The 21528-nt window shown below is 51.0% G+C and overlaps 12 protein-coding genes across 12 annotated transcripts; 4 read left to right on the forward strand and 8 right to left on the reverse strand.

Annotated features, from left to right (window-relative positions):
* Window positions 1-90: 90 nt before the first annotated feature.
* N7458_007854 (rRNA-processing protein SOF1) lies at window positions 91-1543 on the forward strand (the record flags this gene model as incomplete). Its single annotated transcript, XM_056911236.1, has 3 exons — window positions 91-93; window positions 149-1128; window positions 1183-1543. The coding sequence occupies 3 exons, from the start codon at window positions 91-93 to the stop codon at window positions 1541-1543; spliced, it is 1344 nt and encodes a 447-aa protein (XP_056764062.1).
* A 174-nt stretch (window positions 1544-1717) lies between these two features.
* On the reverse strand, window positions 1718-2954 carry N7458_007855 (uncharacterized protein; the record flags this gene model as incomplete). The annotated part of the gene is made up of 2 exons (XM_056911237.1): window positions 1718-2347; window positions 2445-2954. 2 exons carry the CDS (start codon window positions 2952-2954, stop codon window positions 1718-1720), a joined length of 1140 nt encoding a protein of 379 aa, XP_056764063.1.
* Window positions 2955-3440: 486 nt separating this feature from the next.
* On the reverse strand, window positions 3441-4694 carry N7458_007856 (phf1/phf2 family PHD finger domain-containing protein; the record flags this gene model as incomplete). The annotated part of the gene is made up of 1 exon (XM_056911238.1): window positions 3441-4694. The coding sequence occupies one exon, from the start codon at window positions 4692-4694 to the stop codon at window positions 3441-3443; it is 1254 nt and encodes a 417-aa protein (XP_056764064.1).
* A 479-nt stretch (window positions 4695-5173) lies between these two features.
* N7458_007857 (CaiB/BaiF CoA transferase family protein) lies at window positions 5174-6840 on the reverse strand (the record flags this gene model as incomplete). The annotated part of the gene is made up of 6 exons (XM_056911239.1): window positions 5174-5385; window positions 5443-5736; window positions 5796-6300; window positions 6357-6480; window positions 6566-6597; window positions 6664-6840. The coding sequence occupies 6 exons, from the start codon at window positions 6838-6840 to the stop codon at window positions 5174-5176; spliced, it is 1344 nt and encodes a 447-aa protein (XP_056764065.1).
* Window positions 6841-7058: 218 nt separating this feature from the next.
* On the forward strand, window positions 7059-8234 carry N7458_007858 (riboflavin synthase; the record flags this gene model as incomplete). Its single annotated transcript, XM_056911240.1, has 4 exons — window positions 7059-7089; window positions 7150-7272; window positions 7344-7817; window positions 8224-8234. The coding sequence occupies 4 exons, from the start codon at window positions 7059-7061 to the stop codon at window positions 8232-8234; spliced, it is 639 nt and encodes a 212-aa protein (XP_056764066.1).
* A 57-nt stretch (window positions 8235-8291) lies between these two features.
* On the reverse strand, window positions 8292-9670 carry N7458_007859 (Brix domain-containing protein; the record flags this gene model as incomplete). Its single annotated transcript, XM_056911241.1, has 2 exons — window positions 8292-9407; window positions 9461-9670. 2 exons carry the CDS (start codon window positions 9668-9670, stop codon window positions 8292-8294), a joined length of 1326 nt encoding a protein of 441 aa, XP_056764067.1.
* Window positions 9671-9869: 199 nt separating this feature from the next.
* Window positions 9870-11288, forward strand: rrp3 (RNA-dependent ATPase RRP3; the record flags this gene model as incomplete). The annotated part of the gene is made up of 1 exon (XM_056911242.1): window positions 9870-11288. One exon carries the CDS (start codon window positions 9870-9872, stop codon window positions 11286-11288), a length of 1419 nt encoding a protein of 472 aa, XP_056764068.1.
* A 591-nt stretch (window positions 11289-11879) lies between these two features.
* On the reverse strand, window positions 11880-13480 carry N7458_007861 (proteasome regulatory particle base subunit RPT5; the record flags this gene model as incomplete). Its single annotated transcript, XM_056911243.1, has 3 exons — window positions 11880-12538; window positions 12607-13022; window positions 13158-13480. The coding sequence occupies 3 exons, from the start codon at window positions 13478-13480 to the stop codon at window positions 11880-11882; spliced, it is 1398 nt and encodes a 465-aa protein (XP_056764069.1).
* Window positions 13481-13870: 390 nt separating this feature from the next.
* On the reverse strand, window positions 13871-15929 carry N7458_007862 (putative trimethyllysine dioxygenase TmlH; the record flags this gene model as incomplete). The annotated part of the gene is made up of 11 exons (XM_056911244.1): window positions 13871-13992; window positions 14057-14128; window positions 14183-14671; window positions 14731-14830; window positions 14897-15002; window positions 15053-15161; window positions 15214-15277; window positions 15340-15406; window positions 15463-15480; window positions 15535-15770; window positions 15846-15929. The coding sequence occupies 11 exons, from the start codon at window positions 15927-15929 to the stop codon at window positions 13871-13873; spliced, it is 1467 nt and encodes a 488-aa protein (XP_056764070.1).
* A 423-nt stretch (window positions 15930-16352) lies between these two features.
* N7458_007863 (putative peroxisomal dehydratase) lies at window positions 16353-17511 on the reverse strand (the record flags this gene model as incomplete). The annotated part of the gene is made up of 5 exons (XM_056911245.1): window positions 16353-16698; window positions 16755-16816; window positions 16871-17226; window positions 17289-17337; window positions 17392-17511. 5 exons carry the CDS (start codon window positions 17509-17511, stop codon window positions 16353-16355), a joined length of 933 nt encoding a protein of 310 aa, XP_056764071.1.
* A 661-nt stretch (window positions 17512-18172) lies between these two features.
* rmtA (protein-arginine omega-N methyltransferase HMT1) lies at window positions 18173-19554 on the reverse strand (the record flags this gene model as incomplete). The annotated part of the gene is made up of 6 exons (XM_056911246.1): window positions 18173-18648; window positions 18705-19036; window positions 19090-19199; window positions 19272-19291; window positions 19380-19393; window positions 19457-19554. 6 exons carry the CDS (start codon window positions 19552-19554, stop codon window positions 18173-18175), a joined length of 1050 nt encoding a protein of 349 aa, XP_056764072.1.
* Window positions 19555-20249: 695 nt separating this feature from the next.
* On the forward strand, window positions 20250-21446 carry N7458_007865 (PGAP3/PER1 family protein; the record flags this gene model as incomplete). Its single annotated transcript, XM_056911247.1, has 4 exons — window positions 20250-20375; window positions 20435-20477; window positions 20549-21323; window positions 21392-21446. The coding sequence occupies 4 exons, from the start codon at window positions 20250-20252 to the stop codon at window positions 21444-21446; spliced, it is 999 nt and encodes a 332-aa protein (XP_056764073.1).
* Window positions 21447-21528: the final 82 nt, after the last annotated feature.

Below are 21528 nucleotides of genomic sequence, written 5' to 3' on the forward strand. Positions count from 1 at the left end.
CCGCCCGCTTAGCAAATCTGCCCGTCAACAGAAAAAAAAGTTCGAGTTGCCGCCTTCTTCGCTTTTTTACGTACCCTGCACATCCACAACATGGTGAGTTTGAAGTCCATTGTTTTGTCAAAATGAATGTTTTCTTAATAAATAATAGAAAATCAAAGCCCTCTCTCGCCCGACGGCGTCACAGCAGGCGCCTGGATCCTCCACTGTCCGCCAGGCACGGAATCTCGACCCGGCCCAACACCCATTTGAGCGGGCCCGTGAGTACACTCGTGCTCTCAATGCCGTCAAGATGGAGCGCATGTTTGCAGCTCCGTTCTTGGGCCAGATGGGTGATGGTCACGTCGACGGCGTCTACAGTATGGCCAAGGACCCTGGCTCGCTCGAACGATTTGCAAGTGGTAGCGGTGATGGTGTAGTGAAGGTGTGGGATATGACAACCCGTGAAGAAGTTTGGAACACCCAAGGACACGAAAATATCGTCAAAGGTCTCTGTTGGACTCCCGAACGGAAATTGTTGTCGTGCGCAAGCGACAAGACTATCAAACTCTGGGACCCGTACAACTCGACTCCCGAAGCGCCTCCCATGGCAAGTTACCTTGGCTCCAGTGCCTTCACTGGTGTTACGCACCATCGTAATCTTCCATCGTTTGCGGCATCTTCGTCGGTGATCTCCATCTACGACCTTTCCCGACCTTCCTCCACACCCTCACAAACTCTTCATTGGCCAACTAGCGTCGATACTATCACCTCGATTGCCTTCAACCAGACCGAGACATCCATCCTTGGTTCGACCGCTATTGATCGCTCGATTATTATGTACGACCTGCGCACTTCGTTGCCGGTGCAGAAGCTTGTCTTGAATTTGGCATCGAATGCTATTGCTTGGAATCCCATGGAGGCCTTTAACTTTGCGGTTGCCAACGAAGACCACAATGCTTACATATTCGATATGAGAAAGATGGACCGTGCTCTCAACGTTCTGAAGGATCACGTCGCCGCTGTCATGGATGTCGAGTTCAGCCCCACTGGTGAGGATCTGGTGACTGCATCTTACGACCGCACGGTCCGCCTGTGGAAGAGAAACCACGGTCACTCTCGCGATATTTACCACACCAAGCGGATGCAACGGTATGTTGCCATATATTCCAATATTTACCGAGTCGTAACTAACATCTTGAGTAGTGTCTTCTCCGTCAAATTCACTCCCGACAGCAAGTACGTCTTGTCCGGATCCGATGACGGGAATATTCGTCTGTGGCGTGCCAATGCCTCCGATCGCAGTGGAATTCAAAGCGCTCGCCAGAGAACGAAGTTGGAGTATGACCAAGCGTTGATTAAGCGGTACGGGCATATGCCCGAGATCCGCCGCATCAAGCGCCAGCGTCACTTGCCCAAGCCTATTAAGAAGGCTGGTGAGATCAAGCGTGAGGAGCTTGCTGCGATCAAGAGGCGCGAGGAGAATATGCGGAAGCATACTGCCAAGGCCAACCTTAAGTCAAGAAAGAGTGAGCGTGAGAAAATGATTCTGGCTCGCGAGCAATAGTTTGCTTCCTCCGCGGCTCCGCCGACGTTCAGTTTGCTTGATTCATGCCCCTTGAGATACCCATCATGGAATTCGGCAAGCTGGCTATACATAAGACCGGCAGATGTGGGTGATTCATCTCATATTTACAAATGATGTGGATTAGCAGTATCATCTGTCCATTTTATCCATGACTCAGTTCGCTTTCTTGTTGGACCTGAGTGGATACCTGTGCTCGCTCCCTCCATCACGTTCCTGAATGCTCGAAGACACGGCATTGTCGATTCCACTCAGATATCGTGCTATGAGTTGCACCGCACCTGGCAACACAGCATACCAATTAACGAGTGTTGCAAATGCGGGTAACCTGAGCACGCCACCACGACCGCTATCTACAGCAGCCACAATCTCACGAGCGACCTCGACTGGCTCCAGAACAGGAGCGAAGAAATGACTTGGAGTGCGGACCCAATCAAACAACGGTGTCGCCATCTGCCCCGTTTCCACCAGCAACATCTTTATCCGCTCATCGCTGCGGAACTCAGCTTCCATTGTTCGGTGTAGTGCGCTCAGTCCTGCCTTGCTCGCTGAATAGTCTGACAGCCCTGCTGGAGACAATTGGCCCAGCACCGAGCTGACAGTGACGATGGTGCCTCCATTCTCCGCTTCTGCGATAATACCCGGCAAGAAAACCTGGTAGAGATGGAACGCGGCCATCAAATTGGTGCGCACCGTTTTCTCGAATGCTTCTGCTGGCAAGCCCAAAAGTGGATGGCCGTTGATTTGAGCCGCGGCACAGTTGATAATGATGGTTGGGGTGCCCAGCTGCAGCATACATTAGCGATCATAGGTCCAAAAAGCAGATATCACTCAAAACCCGATCATGTAAACATGTCACCAAGTAACCCAAACGTAGACATACCTCATCTTCAATCTTCGCTCTAACATCCTCAAGCGCCCGCCGATCTCCAACATCACACCTAAAATATTGCACATCCTCCCCAAACACCTCATCCTGCTCCTTCACGCCAATATCTCTTATATCCAAGACCGCTACACTCGCCCCCTTCATAGCATACATATGCGCAACCAACAGTCCAAGTCCACTCGCACCGCCCGTAATCAAAACAACTTCATTCGCAGAATCCACCGTACGCGGGATGCCATACGTGACACGATGATTGACGACCCGCGCAACAAACAGTAATGTCAGGATCGTTGCATATGAGACTGCAATTATGAAGGCTGGATCTGTTGGGGGCGTGACTTGGGCGCGGAGGCAGAGGACTAGGATCCAGGCGATGAATGGGCTGAGGAGGGTGTTTCTTAAGACATGGAGCAGGGTGTCTAGGGTGAGGTGGTGAGACCATGGTTTTCGGGGGGAGGAGGTTGGGAGGGTGCTTTTTGATGTTATCTTTGGTGGAGATGACATGGTGAGCTTGGGGGTTGTGTCTGGGTCGTGTTTGGTGATGTGATGCAGGCGGAACGCGACTGTGTGGTCGAGAGATGCGCACGCAGTGTTGTTGATGCTAGTTCGTCCCCTCGAATCGATGATGGCTGCTGGGTATTTTTAATGCATTGCTATGCTGTAGAGTGTCATCCGATACCTAGTCACTGGCATTGGAGGTGGAGGTGTCACAACCTGAAGGTGTTCAGAGATGCAAGCGCTTAAAGGTGGGGCCGATAAGATAGGGTCGATGAACGCATGGACTACAGTATGTAACTAGTTATGTATGGAGCTAGTTACGACTCTTGAGATGATATGAGCTACGTCCTTAGTCTATGACATTTTTGTGTATTCAATTCTTTCATTGACTAGTCATTGGTAGTCTGATCGGGCGGAACAAGGACAGGCTCGACACAAGCCACGATCATGATCACAATATTGTGAGGAATTGAAGTGCCCAAGAGGTTTCTTCTACCTGTGACTCTGCCAGACACGAGGAGGAACATTCAACTCTTTTGCCTTCTTCGCCGGGCCATACATGCTATGGCTGAAAGTATGAGAGTCCGGGCTCTCGTTGAGAATCTTGAGATCCTCGGGGTCAAGAGCTGGCGAGAAACCATTGCCGGCGCGTGGGTACAAGCGATGGTCCTCAACGGTATCTTCAAACGAATCATCCTCCGTATCCGGATTATCATCCTCGGGTGTGGTGTCGCGAGAGAGAAATGAGATGCGGTCTCCCTGCGACTGGTTGGCAGGAGTCCCGGGTCCAATCTTGGGTTCGGTGGAAGTGGATGGGGGGATCAACTCTGGCGTGGCAGTAGTGAGAGGATTGAGATGATTCAGTGACTCAGTATCAGTGTCGGGTGAGAGATTTTTGGGAGGCGATTTTGCCGGAATAGAGGTAGTGCGAGATCGTTTGCGAGGATTGGTGGTGAAGTCAGGGTCAGCTGAATCTTCCTCGGCGCGAGTTCTCTTATTAGAACTCGGCGTGAGTGCATGTTCCACGTTATCTGATTTCGCAATCTCATTGCGTTTCGGCTTGTAGAAGAATTGTGACGCCGGTAGATCCGTCATGTTGGTAGGGAACATAGGCACGGATGGATTTTTGCTGGAGATGTTGACGAGCAGTTCAACGAGCTGGGCATGAGAAAGACTAGAGAGATATGCACGTCTCTCATCAGCCGTAAAGCCATCCGCCCCGGCTTCAAGCGGAGGGCCTGCCTGCAATCGGGGGTGCAGGGTTCGACCTGACTTCTTGACTTTGACGGGCTTGCTCTTTGCCATTGATGGACGACGTGGGGGCTTGCATTTGCGGCAGATCCACTCCATGTCCTTCACGAGAATGACTTTGTTGTCAATTGGTGGATCATGGCATTTTTGATGCCATGTATTGTTGCATCCATCGCAGAACACGATGGCGTTGGTGGCCGGGCTTTGCCCCCGATTGCAGTGTATGCAGACGACATTTGCTTCTTTCTTCCGAGAACCACCCTTGCGCTTTCCGGAGGTGACAGCGGCTGGTGATGGAGTAAACGCCGTTGGGGCCTTGATGACTCGCCCAGTCCTGCTGGTACGAGTGTCATGGTCCTGGGACGTCTCCATCGGGCTGATATGTGCCGGCGGGAGCCCAGAGAGGGGTCGATCTCGGGGAACTTCTTTCTTGAGGTTTGAGGGAGGAGCCAGGCCGGCGCTGGAGATGGCCTTATCCGCAATGGATGATTTCATTCTGTGAATCGAGGTGTAGTTGGAATTTGATGAATGAGCGAAGAGGTTGAGAGGGTTGAAAAGAAGGAGGTGGGAAGCCAGGAAGAGCAGAGGTATTTATGTTCGACCAGTGAAGTTTAGGTAGCCGCAGTAGCCTTGAAGCATGTCTGCCTCTGCTCTTGCTGCGCTGAAGGAATAGGCAATCACCCACGACGAGGTTTGAAAGCCTTGGAAAACGCCCCATTCGGAATTGGTAATTGCGGCAACCCAAGATCTGTATAGCCTCACGTGACGGCCTCCAACACCAGCAGACCATGGGAGATCTCGAAATCAAAAATCAAACCCATTCCTGCAAATTAAGGTACTGGTACGGAAAGCTTCATTTGGATGGGACTGTTCGCCTTATTCCTTTCGTTATTTCGATGAATTGATCTATTTACAAGGGCAAGTGGTCATCCCTCTCCAGAAGAAGCCCACCCATTTATATAGACTGATGGATTTCATGATACCACACCCTCCTCCTTTAATCGGGCAATATCTTCCTCTTCATAATTGAGGACACTTCCCAGAATCTCGTCAGTGTGTTGACCGAGGGTCGGTGGTGGTGTGCGCACACCAGGTTTGGCCTCGGAGTACTTGATGGGCGTGTTGACCAGCTTAATGGGACCGCAGGCAGGGTGATCCACTTCAGTGACCATGCCTCTTGCAAGGACTATGACGAGAATTAGCGATTCTGCAAGTCAATAAGGATAGCACTAGGCAAACATACCATGCTCGTGGTTCAAGGTTCCCTGGATGTCATTGACCGCTGCATATGGCATGCCGCTGCCTTCGAAGATATCCAGCCATTCCTTGGTGGATTTTTGCTGTGTGATATTCTCAATCAAGCCATCAATATCTGCCCGGTGTTTCACACGGTCGCTATTCGTGACGAATCGAGCGTCGGTCTTCCACTCGGGGAACCCAAGGCGATCGCAAAGCACACCAAAGAGTCGATCGTTCCCGCCACCGAAAAGAATGTCACCGTCGAGGGTCTTGTAACTCCGGTATGGTACAATAGAGGCTACAAAGGATTGTTAGTCTCTGCTAATAATGTAATAAGCACCTCAACCTTTGACTTACGATGAGCAGTGCCCCAGCGGCCCGAATCTTTCTGACCACTGATCAGAGCAGAGCTAGCCAGGTTCGCCAGGGTAGCGACCTGGCAATCGCTTAAGCAAGCATCAATGTGTTGGCCCTTGCCAGTCCGAACTCGAGCAAGCAACGCAGCCATAATTGCATTCGATGTGTAAAGTCCGGTAGTCAGATCGGTGACTGCCACGCCGACTTTCACGGGAGGGCCATCTCGCGATCCAGTAATGTGCATCAATCCCATCTCTGCCTCCACCATGACATCGTAACCAGCCCGGTTACTGTACGGTCCTGTCTGGCCATAGCCAGTGATACTGGCGTATATCAACTTGGGGTTGATCTTCCGGAGAGTCTCGTAGTCCATTCCGTATTTCTTGAGTGATCCTGGAAGGTAGTTCTCAACGAGGACGTCACACTCCTTGGCGAGCTTGTGAAGAATCTCAACGCCTGACTTGTGTTGGAACGAAAGTCCAAGGGACTTTTTGTTTCGATTGACCTATGCAACATGTCAGCATCTGTAAGTGATCAGTGCAATTCGAGACATGTACGTACCGCCAGATAGTACGCACTCTCGCCAGGACCCTTCTTCGAGGCATCTTCGTATTTCGCATACGGAGGGCCCCAGGCGCGAGTATCGTCGCCGCGTACGGGATGTTCGACCTTAATAACGTCCGCACTGCATTCTCCAATGTCAGTTCTCACGCTCTAATATAAATTGGATAACATCAAGGCCCTATATGAGCATCAATTGCGGTACATACCCCAAGTCACCCAGAATCTGAGTACAGTAAGGCTATAATATGTCGTCAGCATACCCGCTGGAAATAGTGATGGAAATAATAGCAGTATATCAACTCACTCCGGCCAAAACACGCGTCATATCAAGCACTCGAATCCCCGCCAGAGGTAATGTCCCATCTACCACCGAAGGAGCGCTGGAGTACCTCCGCAGCGGCGAGATGTGCCTCAAGCCATTGCTTGAGCAGGAGGGACTCGACCGCCGGGCAAACACGGTTAACCTAAGCGCAACCGACATTGTTCAATAGTAAATGTCCGGCTACTTGCAAAACGAAGAGAACAATAGACCAAATCCACCCCCCAGCGAGGTCCTGGCAGGTTAAATGGGGCACTGGGATAGATCGAAACTCCGCCAAAACGCCGACGGCACCGCTCGGGGCTCGGCCCCGAAGCCGAGGTCGACCGACCCCAACTTTTGTCTTTCCCTTGCAGATTAGTACAGTCACGCCCGCAACAATGTTTACTGGTTTGGTTGAGACGATCGGAAGTGAGATTGTTTCCTTGCTGGATAGTAATGCGACGAGACTAACTATTTCCTCTTGTTTAGCTGTCACGGCCCTGGAGCCCCTCGATACCTCGTCGAGCGGGGGCGGGGGCACGTCGCTGACCATCTCCGATTGCAAGGAGATTCTCACTGATGCGCACTTGGGTGACAGTATTGCTGTCAATGGTACATATTATTATATACACTCGGCTTGACACTGGAGAACCATGTTTCTAAGACTGTTCTTTCTTGCACAGGAACCTGCCTCACCGTCACGGCCTTCGACAAGACCTGGTTCAAGGTGGGCGTCGCACCGGAGACCCTGCGACGCACAAACCTTGGATCCCTCCAGACCGGCTCGAGTGTGAACCTCGAGCGTGCAGTTTCAGCGGATACACGAATGGGAGGTCACTTCGTGCAGGGCCATGTCGATACCGTCGCGAAGATTTTGTCCGTGACGCCCGACGGCAACTCGCTTGTGTTCCGGCTGCAGCCGCGGGATAAGGATGTGCTGCGCTACATCGTTGAGAAGGGCTACGTTACCCTGGATGGCGCCAGCTTGACGGTTACAAAGGTGGTCGATGGGGAGGATGGATACTGGGAGGTCATGCTCATTGCCTACACGCAGGAGAAGGTCGTCACGGCGGGCAAGAAACCTGGCGAGGAGGTCAATGTTGAAATCGACATTGTGGGCAAATACGTCGAGAAGAGTGTCCAGGGATATTTTGCCGGTACTTCCGGAGGAGACTTTGCAATCTTGGAGAAGATGGTGTCTCGAATTGTTGACGAGAAGTTGAAGAAATAAGCCACAAGAGATACATTGGCATTTCCAGAGTCTGAATCTGAATCTAGAGGCAGGAGAAAAAAATGATCCAGAAATGCTCCATCTTCCTCTCTTCGAAAGGTTCTTCTGGATGTCTTTTGAATCGTCTTTCTAGATAGTTTTGGCAACACCTCTCGGGTTTCCTTTAAAGCATGACTGATGAGATGCTTTGGTGCTATTTTGGGGGGTTCGAAACTAAGGATATGGAATCCGCACGAGTCATGTCATACTAACGAGCATCTGAATTAAAGACAAAAGCGTCCCAATATGCCTGTTCTAAAACTTTTATTCGCATACGCCGTGTAAATGTACAGAACCACCATAAAACTCGTGGGTATAAAATGAGGGTCACAGATCCCGTAGAGAGATGCTTTCCACCCCTTTACTCTTCCATAGAATCGTCTGAATCCTCTTCAGGCTCACCATCCTCATCCTCGTCATCAAAATCGCTGAGCCATTCACCATCATCCATGTCCTCATCTTCGTCCTCCTCATCGACTTCCTCCCCATTGGCCTTGGCCTGAGCCTTAGCCGCCTTCTTCTTTTCAATATTCTCCTTCTGCTGCTTCTTCCGTTGCTCCTTCACCTTGCGGCGAGTCTCCCAGCTCTTGTCAAGAGACTTCACCTCGTGCGCAGACTTGGTGATAAAGTGGTGCCACATGATCTTGCCCTCGCAGACACCTTCCTCGACCTTCATCAAGCGGAGCTTCATGCGAGGACCCAATTCAACCAGCTTCACCGCGCGCTTTTCAACACCGGGAGTAGCAGTAGCCTTCTCAGCCTTGTCTCCAGCCCTCTGACGTTGCGCCTCTCGCTTGTTGAGAATCTTACGGGTGGTGCTCTCCGCGACTTCCACCTCAGCGTCGGTGTCGAGCTCGGTCTCACTGGCTGATGTATATCCGGCAGCAGAAGGGTCGAGGAGATAGTCAGCAGCATCTTCAAGCTTGCCAAGATTGGGCACGGCAGTCTTCTTCTTATCTCTGTTGCGAATTTCCTTAGGATCCAAGCGGCGGATGCGTTTTGACACGCCAGTCTTCTTAGTAGCGATAGCGTAGTGTCGTAGGCTGATGACGTACGAGTCATCTTCAGACTCGGAGGGCTCTCTGTTCAAAAGCATGACGCGGCGGATAGAGGAAAGAGGTTGGGCCTGGGGGTTGATCGGAGGGAAGAGGGATTGGAACATGGTGGTGGTAAGGGTTTCGAGACGCTTCGGCACTTTGGAGTCCTCGGTCGCATTGGGCGAGTTGAAATTATTCATAACGAGCAACGGAGGAGTCTTGTGATCCTGTCCACCGCTACGTGGGCGCTTCAATGATCGCTCGACATCCTTGCAGAGCGAGTAGTTCTCAACTTGAAAGTGGAGAGTTGGTCCTCGGGGAGTGACAGCGAGACGCATGTTTGTGTTGCCTGTCTTGGACTTGGAAAAGAGCATCAAATGGGTGACGCCGAGCGGGCCGGCCATTACGGTATAATCACGAAGTCGGTTGGATTTGCGTTCCTGGAGATATTTATTAGATATGATTCGAATGCAAAATACAATTGTCGGCATACCTTCAAGCGCACAGCGGTATCAGGCTCCATCATCTGACGAACATCCTTAACCAGCTGGCTAACACTAGTCCCGACTTGAGAAGCGCCAACTCGAATGACCATTGACTTCGGGGCCTTGGTCATTGAAGACGCGGAGCCTTTGCCAGCTGCTGCTGCCGAGGCATTCTGCGCCCGGAGATGGGTGCGCTTCTTGACGCGTGCCTTGGCCATTGTAAATTCGGTGAGAAATCAACTACCGAGCGGCAAAGACTAAGATTGGTGAGCTCGTTGAAGTTGGCTGCCAGCCCGAAGTTTTTCTTGTCTCCAAAAAATCCAGGCGGAGCCAGCGCGGATCAACAATGTTGCGGACCCACCTAAATTATTTGAAGATCTCGATCAGCGACAACTTTTTTTGACAGAACAACACAAAATGCCGGCAATCAAGAAGCGCAAGGTAGCCAGCGAGGCACCTGCATCTGCACCTGTAGATGATAACGATGTCAGCTCTGTGAGCTCTCAGTCTGCCGACGAGGCCGCCGATCACGAGGCCACCAATTCCGATGAGAAGTCTACCAGCGCTCTGAAGACTTTCAAAGAGCTAGGAGTGATTGACTCTATTTGTGAGGCGTGCACCAATCTCGGATACAAAGCGCCAACTCAAATCCAAGCAGAGGCCATTCCATTGGCTCTTCAAAATCGTGATCTTATCGGCCTTGCGGAGACAGGCTCAGGAAAGACAGCAGCATTTGCTATCCCGATTCTTCAAGCGCTCATGGAGAGTCCCTCTGCTTTCTTCGCGCTGTGTCTCGCTCCAACCCGTGAACTGGCATACCAAATTGGAAAGTCTTTCGACTCCCTTGGCTCTACGATAAACGTTCGAACAACAGTTATTGTCGGAGGCATGGATATGGTCCCCCAGTCTATCGCTCTGGGCAAGAAGCCGCATATCATTGTAGCAACACCTGGTCGGTTGCTTGATCATTTGGAAAACACAAAGGGTTTCTCCTTGCGTGCCCTGAAATATCTCGTTATGGACGAAGCCGATAGATTGCTTGATATGGACTTCGGACCGCTTCTTGACAAGATCCTCAAGGTCCTTCCCCGCGAGCGTCGCACGTTCCTGTTTTCTGCAACTCTCAGTTCAAAGGTCGAATCGTTACAACGCGCCTCTCTCTCCAACCCACTTCGAGTATCAGTCTCTTCCAGCAAATACCAGACTGTCTCGACCCTCCAACAATACTTCCTCCTCCGCCCCCACAAACACAAAGATGTCTATCTAATCTACCTGCTGAATGAGTTTGTCGGTCAGTCGGCCATCATCTTCACGAGGACTGTTCATGAGACGCAACGTGTTGCCTTCCTTCTCCGCACCCTCGGCTTTGGTGCTATCCCTCTTCATGGACAGCTTTCCCAATCAGCTCGACTGGGTGCCTTGGGCAAATTCAGATCCCGTAGCAGAGACATCCTCGTTGCGACAGACGTCGCTGCTCGTGGTCTCGATATTCCCTCTGTCGATGTGGTTTTGAACTTCGACCTTCCCACCGACAGCAAAACCTACATTCATCGTGTGGGTCGTACTGCCAGAGCAGGCAAGTCCGGAGTAGCGATCAGCTTCTGCACTCAGTACGATGTGGAGATCTGGCAAAGAATCGAGGGTGCTCTTGGCAAGCAGCTTTCGGAGTATGAAGCCGCCAAGGACGAAGTCATGGTGCTTGCAGAGAGGGTTGGCGAGGCTCAACGCCAGGCGATCATGGAGATGAAGAGCATCGATGAGAAGAAGGGAACCAGAGGCAAGAGGTTTGGCAAGGGCAAGCGCTCTCGCGATGAGATGGATCAGGAGGAAGGTTAAAGGCTTGATAGTGTGGCTGGCCCATTGGAGTGACATTCTTCGTTGTGTATGAATTAATGCCCATTTTTGCTAGAGCGATCAAAAGTTATCTACTTGTACAATGGAATAGGTTACCGGAGAGATTTGAGAAGGAATTCATACCTAATGAACGAGCCTATCCCCATGGCATACATACTACGGCGTGAATAATTCCATGGAGCCCAGCACGTGGTTGGTAAGCTGGACTATGCTATAGTTACTTGTAGCTACCTTTTACCTAAATAGTGCCGTCGCCAAAAAAGCAAGCGATCTTCATACTCAGGCTGGTAAACAGAATTTACAACTAGCAGGCGTTATCCCAAGGATATCATACATTTTCACGCTAAATACGTCAAAAGCTCCGATAGTGGCCATTCTAGGATCATCATGTTATTTGGATTTGGAGGAGGACCGCTCGCATGCAGAGCGAATTACCGGCTCAGACCCATTCGAGCCGCACAACGTACATACATGACATGACGAGACATAGGAGGAAGAAGAATAGGTAAGTAATAGAGATGAGAAAGGAGACAAGAAAACCGAGAGATTCAAGCCAGAGAAAATCCCCACCGTCTAGACGTAAATGCCCATATTGGTATCCTTCTTCTTGGCCTGGACCTCCGCAATAGCATCGACATAGTTTTCGTGTCCAACCTTGCTCATTCCCTTCCGCAGCGCAATCATTCCAGCCTCAACACAGACAGCCTTGAGCTGAGCACCGCCGAACTCGTCCGTACTGCGAGCCAACTCGGCCCAGTTCACGGTGTCCTCGACAGACATCTTACGAGAGTGGATCTGCAGAATGTTGGCGCGGGCCTCCTCGTTGGGCAGAGGGAACTCGATCTTGCGGTCCAGACGGCCGGATCGGAGCAGAGCAGGGTCCAGAACGTCGACACGGTTGGTCGCAGCCAGGACCTTGATGCGGTCGTCAGATGCGAAGCCGTCCAGCTGGTTTAAAAGCTCCAGCATGGTACGTTGCACTTCGCGATCACCGGACTTCTCTGAGTCGAAACGCTTTGTGCCGACAGCATCCAGCTCGTCAATGAAGATGATTGAGGGGGCCTTCTCCTTGGCGAGGGCGAAGCAGTCACGGACGAGCTTGGCACCATCACCAATGAACATCTGCACAAGTTGGGGACCGGCGAGCTTGAGGAAAGTGGCGTTCGTCTCGGCGGCACATGCTCGTGCAAGGAGGGTTTTACCAGTTCCGGGAGGTCCGTACATCAGAGCACCTATGATAGAGACCAGGAATTAGCATCTTGAGATAGATAGTGGAGATTAGTAATTAAGAAAGACTCACCCTTTGGAGCCTTGATGCCGATCTTCGTGAAACGCTCAGCCTCCTTCATCGGCCATACGATAGCCTCGACGATCTCCTCGATCTGCTTGTCCAGACCACCGATATCCGTGTACTTCTCCGTCGGCTTCTCGTCGACCTCCATCGCCTTGACACGGTTGTCATACTCGGCTGGTAGCGTGTCGAGGATGAGATATGAATCCTTGTTGACACCAATAAGATCAGCAGGCTTCAATTTCTCATGGTCGACCAGACCGATGAGCGGAAGGAAGATAGTCTGTCGTGTCGAGGTCTTGATAACGGCGGATTTGCCAACGCGGGTAGCATCCAGGTCGATGTTGGCTCCTTCCTCCGCGGCCTCAGCTTCAACATCGAGATCCAACAACTCGACCACGTTACCGACGAGATAAGGTAGTTGCCTATTAGGCAGAGAGCCGATGTTAGCTTTATGGAACCCGTCTCCCGGTCTACTGCATGTTTTTGAAAGCTCCACGGGCGAAGGGTGGAGGCTTGCTCCGCGGGACAGTCATCCACAGCTTCATCCAGCGCCTTACCTGTTGTTCTCGATCTTTTCTTGATTATCCTTAACCTTCTCCCGCATTGTGCTTTGCTCGTGTGTTAACCGTTGGAACTCGCTCTTCATGATGCGCATCTCGTTCTCCAGCATCCGCCGCCTCTTGACGATGTCCGCCGTGCTTGAATGCAAGATCTCCTCATCGAGCAGCTCCTCCTCATCCTCCTTCTTCTCGGCATCTTGCATCTCGGCATCGCCATCACCGCTGGGCTTCTTGCCATCGTCATCGCCCTGGTCTTGCTTCTTGTCTCTGGTCTCGCGCTCGAGGTCGTCGAGGTCGTCGAGGTCCTCAAGAGTCGACATTTTCGAAAAAGTGACGTATGGGATAGTAGAAGGTCGGATCTGATGGAATCAACCCAGGTAGCAATTAGATGGCGGTTGGGGTGAGTACAGGTGGATGTTAGAAGTGCACGTAGAAGGTTGGAGAAGAGCTGTCGGTGGCCGAGCTCCAATAACGTCAGGCGGATCACGTGAGATTATCAACAGTTCCGCAGGCTCAGGCAAAACACGAATGTCTGTCTTGAGTTTGATATTCGACAGGGTCCCAATCATGTTTAAGTTTACTCCTTCGGATGTAAAATATGAGATTAAGCACGTAGAAACAGAGATGATCTTATAAGTTCGAAAAGGTGGGGTGGATGATGTAGCTGTACAATCTAAAATACAGGCTTCCGAAAGCTTCCAACTCTCGATCTAATAGATTGAGTATGGGTTGTCACGTTGCTGCCAGCCCCTCGTGTTTCCAAGATTGTCCAAGACGCTCTGACGACCAAACTTCAGAAGCCGCAAGCGTGAGATGAAGTCATCATTATTGACTGCCCGGTACGTTAGCATCAACAATACTTAAATAAATGACCATGGCGTTAGATTTGCACATACCATAGCCACCGCACATGCGGCGCTTTCCAGTGAATTCAGAGCGACCATGCAACATTCTCCAGTTATCGAAGACTAAAACCAGAGACATTAGCTAAGACTATTGTGCTGGTGTGTTACTACGCTTACTTAGTGCTGTGCCTGGTTGTAGTTGGGTCCAGATCTCATTTGAAGACTTGGTCAACTGATTGTTGTAGGCTCGGGCTGCCTTATACCAATCCTTCTGCTCTGATGTGTGCCATTTTGTCTTCGGCGCGCGGTCATAGTTATTCCAGCGGACTTGGTAAACGGCCTTCGTGTCTGGATGAATGTTGAGGACAGGTGCCGTGACAGATGGCTGAATGCAGACATCTTCATTGCCACTTGCATGCCATGGGTGCCTAGAGAGAGATAAAGTATTGTAAAAGCCCGGGTTCTCCTTGGCCAATGCTTTGGCGGCCGCAAAGCCGTCCACGAGTAGGCTCTTTCCACCTTCGCCCTCCGTGTGAGAGAGCAGATGGAAGAGTTGTAGCCTCGCGGGATCGGTAAAGTAGGTATTATCTGTGTGGGCACCCAGATACTCGTTCGTGTATGCTGTGTCCTTGTAGGTAAGGTCCGCAGTGAAGTCCCAGAAGCCACCTGTAAATCGGTCAGCCAATAAGTAACAAGTTATATTCAAGCGTGGTGGAATAATGTACCGTAGTGAGTGTGTCGAACGAATGAGATTCTCTCGATCAGCGCTTTGGTAGATTCAGGATTGACGGGGACACCTTTCACGAAGCAAAAGCCCCATAGCCACTAGAAAACTTAGTCACCACATTCGCCGAATAGCTCGGGGGTTGCAATTCTTCGAGGAACACTAACGATGTTCTCCAACCACTCCAACACTGCGGTGTCCTTACACATCACATCCTCATACACCACCTCAGGATACGGATTACTCTTTTGAGGATCATACGCCTTGAAAGGTCTGATGAAAAGCATCAGCAATGCAGTAGACGCAATAGGCTCCAGACATACCTAGGGAGTCTATTTGGCTTTACATCCCGCGATTTGATAGTTGGCTTTAGATTCCCCCTGTGCGCCGCAAGCCACTTCCAGGAATAAGTGCTCTCATGTCCATCGCTCCCTGGAGCAGTGTCAGTATTGCAAATGGGCGGCGATATCCCCGGACCTCTCACATGTGATGTGGACATCATCAGCGCCATTACTTTGGACATTTTCGGGTTTGACGCGGAGCGAGAGCTTGAAAAGTATGACTGCGAGTCAGCTGGAAAGAAATCAGCAGATCTACAACTATAACATACCGAGAATGTGTCGACAATCCGTTGCTTTGTGTCCGGATGGATGCACTTAGGGCATGGGCAATTCTCCCTGGAATGTCCAATCGGTCAGGATAGCCAGTTTTCAAAATCTATGGGGCAACCAACCTGAGATATAGAGATCCACTGTGAACTAATGTTAGGTAACTATTGCAGATCACAACAAGAGGATAAACTTACAACTGCCAGAAGGGTGCCGATTCATTCTTACCAGTTGTTTTGACGACTACATCACCACTTCTCAAAGCCGATTTATAGGCCAGTTTCGTATTTTCATCATCAAATGGATCTTTCGAAGCATTGGCATCTTGAGCAGTGCCTTCCGGGTGGCCAGAATCCGACAGTAGACGCTTGGTCACGTTGGATGGCCAGCTAGGACACCGAGCGAGAGGAGCGACATTTCGGGATCCGATGGCCTATTAGAATACCACAAAAGGTATTATGATCAAAGAATATTCCAAGCTTTTGATCGGAAATTCAGTGTTACCTACCGTGCCTCCACTCTTGAAGACATGCAATGGCGTGATTTGAGGCCTGACCATGTATGTTAGTCCCGGGAGATCTCCAGTAATCATTTGTGCAATTACCTGTAGCTGCTCCCTAGTGCTAACGCTCTGAGAGACGCAAAACGACCCGCACTCATTTTCCGAGGTTTCTAACGTGCGTGGTTTCAATGGTGCAACGTATGGATCGTGCAACTGTTGTGGTCTGGGGAAATGGTCCGAGCGCGGGGGATACAACGGCCGAGGTTACGGTCACGTGTCTTTAGAGATGGTAATGAGCATTCCTCCTCAACTGGTTGTGGCACCACTAAAAGAAGCAACAGTCTCAAAGGTTGATAGAGCCATTTAAAACAACATCATACAAGACTATAAACACAAATCAACAGCTATGGGGGCAGAAAAGATTCGTTCGCAGCCCCGGAGAGCCAATCACGGGAGGTTGTATTTGAACAAGATTGAAGCACTATTTAGTCGAATATTCCCCTCCGCTTGGATTTACAGCTTGCTCTTCACACCGGTCACCTTCACCAGCGCCCGACCGTTGCTCAGGACAACCTTGCCGGTCTGGTTCTTGGTGACGAAGCGAAGCTCCTCGAAGCCACCAGCCTGAACATCACCCGTGCGCCAGATCTCAGTGGTGAGCTTGTCACCTGGGCGAACGGGGGATGCAAAGCGAGCTTGGAACTCCTTAAGATTTTCGGGATTGCTACCACCAAGCTCACGCAGGATACCGTGGGCAGTGGAGTTCCAGCTGAAGAGGCCGTGGATGATAGTACCACCGAAGCCCATCTTTTGGCCGGGTTCGGGGGTGGCGTGCAGAGGATTGTAGTCGCCATTCAATCTATTGATTTATTAGTGGGCGTTGTAGCTATGCGAAAAAGAGTCATTAGGACGTACCGGTACAAGTGCGCAGTTTCCATGTCGGTCTGTACGACGTGAACGGCATCGGGCTTCTTGCCCTCGGGAGGGGGTAGTTGACCGTGGCAGGGCCTATGTAGAAATTCAAGTTAGACCATCTTCTCATGTCTACTGAAATTGGGAATATTACCTTTAGGACCGCCCCAGCCACCCTGGCCAACCAAAAAGCCACTGCTCTGAACCTTGGAGTACACCTCGCCGCTCTGGGCATCAACGATAGATTGCTCGGTCTCAACGACAGTACCAGGCTTGCCCTTGTCATAGACGCCGATGACCTTATTGCGCAGCTCGAACTTCCTTCCGGCGCTCGTAGGTGGCAGTGGCTTCAAAACTGTGATCTTGCGCTGTCCATCGACACCGTGGCGATGATCCAAGTCGGGAACGCCAGGGATCTTGGTAGCCTGCTGGCGCGCATAGAAATCGGTCACCTCCTGATCGGTGAGCTTAAAGGCTAGTCAATGGGTAACAAGTCAGCGATAGATCGTACGAGGTTTGCCGAGCCTCGCTACTTACGGAGAATCAACGGGTAGGTCGGGAAAACAGAGAAGTTCGGGTGCAGCTCCTAATGAGTGTCAGATACAGCCGTGACCAAGTACCAATTGACAGTTGATCGTACGTAGAGGAAATGCAGCTCGTCGGCCTTGACGCCAATGCTGTTAGCGAACAGCAAGACATCGCGCTTCTGCCAAGAAACCTCTTTGGCAGGGAATTCGTGACCAGCTCCAGGGGCAGACATGATGAAAAACAAGTGAGGCTATGAAAGGGGAGAAAGGAGTGAAAGATTGGGGGGAAGTGCGGAGAACAGGCAGGCTAAAGTAGGTGTCCAGTAATTGCGGGGAGGCGTTGAGCCGAGGATCTGATAATGATTACTTACCGTCGTAGCCGACGGCGCGACATCTCCATTCGCCTTGGCACTTCGATGTTTTAATTGAAAATGACCCGCTCTATCCTTTTTGAAACCACAGATTAAGGGGTTTACAAGGAATTTGCCTACAGAATTGAAGACTGGACATGAGAAAGAGCGTCGGAGTTGCTAGACTAAGCATCGACTCGGGGTATCTACTTGGAAATTCGAGGAGCTTCATAATCACCTCTCCGTATCGCGCCATATAGTAATGCCTTTTACCTGCCACCCAAAACATCCAAAATATCTAACGCCGATGAGATAGAAAACTGAAAGCGAGGTCGGAACCATGTCGAATCGCTCTGTGCAAATCCTGAGTTGCCCATGCGATGCTGCAGTGCATTTGGTGCCGAATCATGTCCCCGAAATTACGTGCAAAATTGTCGAAGAGATCGTTGAACAAGACAGAAAATTCAAAAAGAAATTAGCACCTAGTGATTAGGTTTAGCGACTGTCCAGCCAACGGGGGAAATGGCCCGGAGGCAGAAGAAACCTACATCCGGTAGAAGCAGCTGCCCTCAGCGAAGCGAGTGGGGTCTTCAACCTCGAACTTGTATGAGAGGTTGATGTCCAGATCACGCTTGTTCTTGTCGTTGGGGCGGTTCTCCAACACACCAGAGACGGACTCGCCCTCCTCCACGGTGAGAACATCACGCAGGTAGAAGACGGTCTGCTTCCAGTGTGTGTACTTGGCGTGAGGGCCAGTAGAGAAGCGGATGGGCTTGTGGCAGGCGCTGAACTCGATGTCGAACCAGGAAATGAGAGCGTGGATGAAGTCAGGGCGGTGGGCAGTGAGCTTGTAGGGCACCTTGAAGGCAAGGTCGGCGGTGGTGACCGTGTTGAGGTCGAAGGTGATGATCTCACAAGGCTCGGTGACCAGAGCCTTCATCTCGACGGTGTCAACCAGGGGCTCGGTAAGAGCAATCTCCTTCATAGGGCTGTAGTTGAAGCCATAGACGTTGTCCCAGACTGACATTGCGTATTAGTACAGTATATATGTGAGATATGGACAACCCATTACTCACATCCAATCTTGTCGTCCTTGTACTCGCCATCCTCGATAGCAGCCACGTACATGGTGGCCTTGTCGGGGAAGATCTTGCCATCTTCGGCGAGATAGGTGTCACGGGCGTACAGAACGGTGTCCAGCATGGACTCGTAGAGAAGGAAGTAACCCATCCACTCGGAGATGATAATATCAACCTTGGGGAAGGGGAGCTTGACCTCCTCCATCTTGCCCTGGAGGAGAGTAATCTTGTCGCTGAGGCCATTGACGGCAACAATCTCCTTGGCCTTCTCAATGATCGAGGACATGTCGACACCAATCACATGCTTGGCACCGGCGCGGGCAGCGAACCTGTAAGCCTGGTCAGCTACTAGGAATTGACGGTGTATCCATTGTGAACATACATGCTGAGAATACCGGTACCACAGCCGACGTCAAGGACGACCTTGTCCTTGAAGATGTGACGGTTCTGGTAGATGGAATCACGGTAGGATCGCGTACGGACATCATCTTTCTGCAGATAGCAAAGGAAAGCAATTAGCAATTCGTTTTTGGCCAAGTATTGAGGGGCGCAACAGTCACTCACCAGCATCTCCTCGTGAATACCTAAGCAAAGTTTAAAAAAGCGAAGTTAGCCAACCCCTCTTTCGAAGATTTCTTCATATAGCCACCAGGCTTTCCAGTCGATATTTACCGTGGTGATCATAGCTATAATTCAGTCAGTATCTCTGAAATACTCGATATTTAAAAGCAATGTCCTTCAAGTCATACCTGGTGAAGTAGCGGACCTCAGCGTGCTCCGCGCCAACCATGCGATCGGCGCTGCTGGCAATGACGCCAGAAGCGTTGGCGGCCTCGGTTCCACTCATCTTGAGAGCGACGGAGGTAAGTATGGATATGGAGGAATCAACAAATGAAGGGAGTTGCGGCGAAGAAATAGAATTCTTAGACGCAAGAGATAACGGAAGTGACCCTCGCCTCTCAACTTTTTTTTTCGAGCACTTCCCAGCGCCAAGCTTAAACTCCAAGTCCCCGCTCACGCTAAACCACTTTCGGGGTTTCCACGTGATCTGGCAGCCCTAATTTCACTAGGGCTTGCCACTTTGTATATCCTGTAGTATATTATAACTCCTAGATATTTTGTGGAGATGTGGTAACTGGAGACACTACGATAGGAACACATCTGGATGATGAAATTGCTCTTTGTTCGTGTTGTTGAAATATACTCGAAAATGTCGGTCGATGGGCAACGATTGATGGGAAGCTATATATATGCATCAAAACGCAAGAGCCCAAGCCACTGAGTAAGAAAGTGAGTGGTACCTGTACTAAACCTCTCAGCGTTTAATGGGATCCACGACCAAGAAATTCAACTACCAAAAGAAATGGCTATTTGGTACTAAATTGCCAATCCCCCTGGCCAGTCACCCTTGATAGCCTGCCAGCAACCCGTTGCCAAGACCCGCGCGAAGCTCAGCTATGATGCCGCCCCCAAGCTCCGCAAGCCCGTCATTTCTCCCTAAAGCTTACGCGTTTCCCGGCCTGAGACCTTCGCCAGATCACCATGCATCTGGGCGTTGGACGAGTGGTTTCTTCCACTCTATTCACTTTCGCGCTGCTGGCCCTTCTGGTCACCCCATCGTCTGCTTCTCTGGGAGATCACCTCCCCGATTTCAAAGAATGCGTGAAGGTACTGTCCTTGTCCGGACTCGAGCGACCACTACCCTTGTACACGGCTAACAACCACAGGTCTGTAAAACCGAGAACTGCCAGAATGGCAATTCGGTACTACGTATGTCTGCCCTCTACCTATCACGGCTGCTCTACTGGTTCTCCTCGTTCTGACCTTGCTACCTTGTCTAGCTCTACACCACCGCCTGTTGTTCTGGACCTGCCCGGCTGAATGCGACTATACCTGTCAACATGTCATTACCGATCGTCGAGTCTCGCGTGACCCTCCGATGTTGAACCCCGTGGTTCAATTCCATGGGAAATGGCCGTTCCGGAGAATTTTGGGGATGCAGGAGCCCTTCTCTGTGTTATTCTCCTTCCTCAACTTCGCAGCCCATTGGCACGGCATGTCCCGAGTTCAAGAATCGATCCCCGCCTGGCACTCCATGCGCAAATACTACATGATGTTCGGATATATCGGACTGGCTAGTTGGACATTCAGCATGATCTTCCACACCCGGGACTTTGACATCACAGAGAAGTTGGATTACTGGGCGGCGGGCGCCAACGTATTGTACGGTCTTTACCTGGCCGTGGTTCGAATCATGCGCCTGGACTTGGAGAGCCCCCAATATCGCCCCACACTGCGTCGCCTTTGGACAGCGATTTGCATCCTGCTCTACACCATGCACGTCTGCTATCTCAGCTTCTGGAAGTGGGACTACACGTACAATATGGCAGCGAACGTGGCAGTGGGCATCATCGGAAACCTGCTGTGGACCGGATTCAGTATCTTCCGTTATCAGAAGTATACCAAGTCCTGGACAGCCTGGCCCGGTATGATTGTCGCGTGGGTCATTCTCGCTATGAGCTTGGAATTGTTCGACTTCCCGCCGTGGCGTGGCCTGATCGATGCCCACAGTCTGTGGCATTTGGGCACTGTGATTCCCACCGCTTGGTGGTACTCGTATGTATCCCTTGCTTGGATCTTTTCGTTATCTCTTCCGTGACTAATGCAGTGGCTGTATCCGACAGGTTCCTCATCAAGGATGCGCAGGACGATATCGCAGGACACCGACTGAAGGCGTAAAGGGAAGAAAATTCTTGGTTGACAGTCATATATATACTCACTCCCAAAATGATGTGGGCAACTTGCACGAGGGGGCTTCCTC

The sequence above is a fragment of the Penicillium daleae genome, assembly GCF_028827525.1.
Source record: "Penicillium daleae strain IBT 16125 chromosome Unknown utg000007l_segment0_segment0, whole genome shotgun sequence".
Classification (NCBI taxonomy): domain Eukaryota; kingdom Fungi; phylum Ascomycota; class Eurotiomycetes; order Eurotiales; family Aspergillaceae; genus Penicillium; species Penicillium daleae.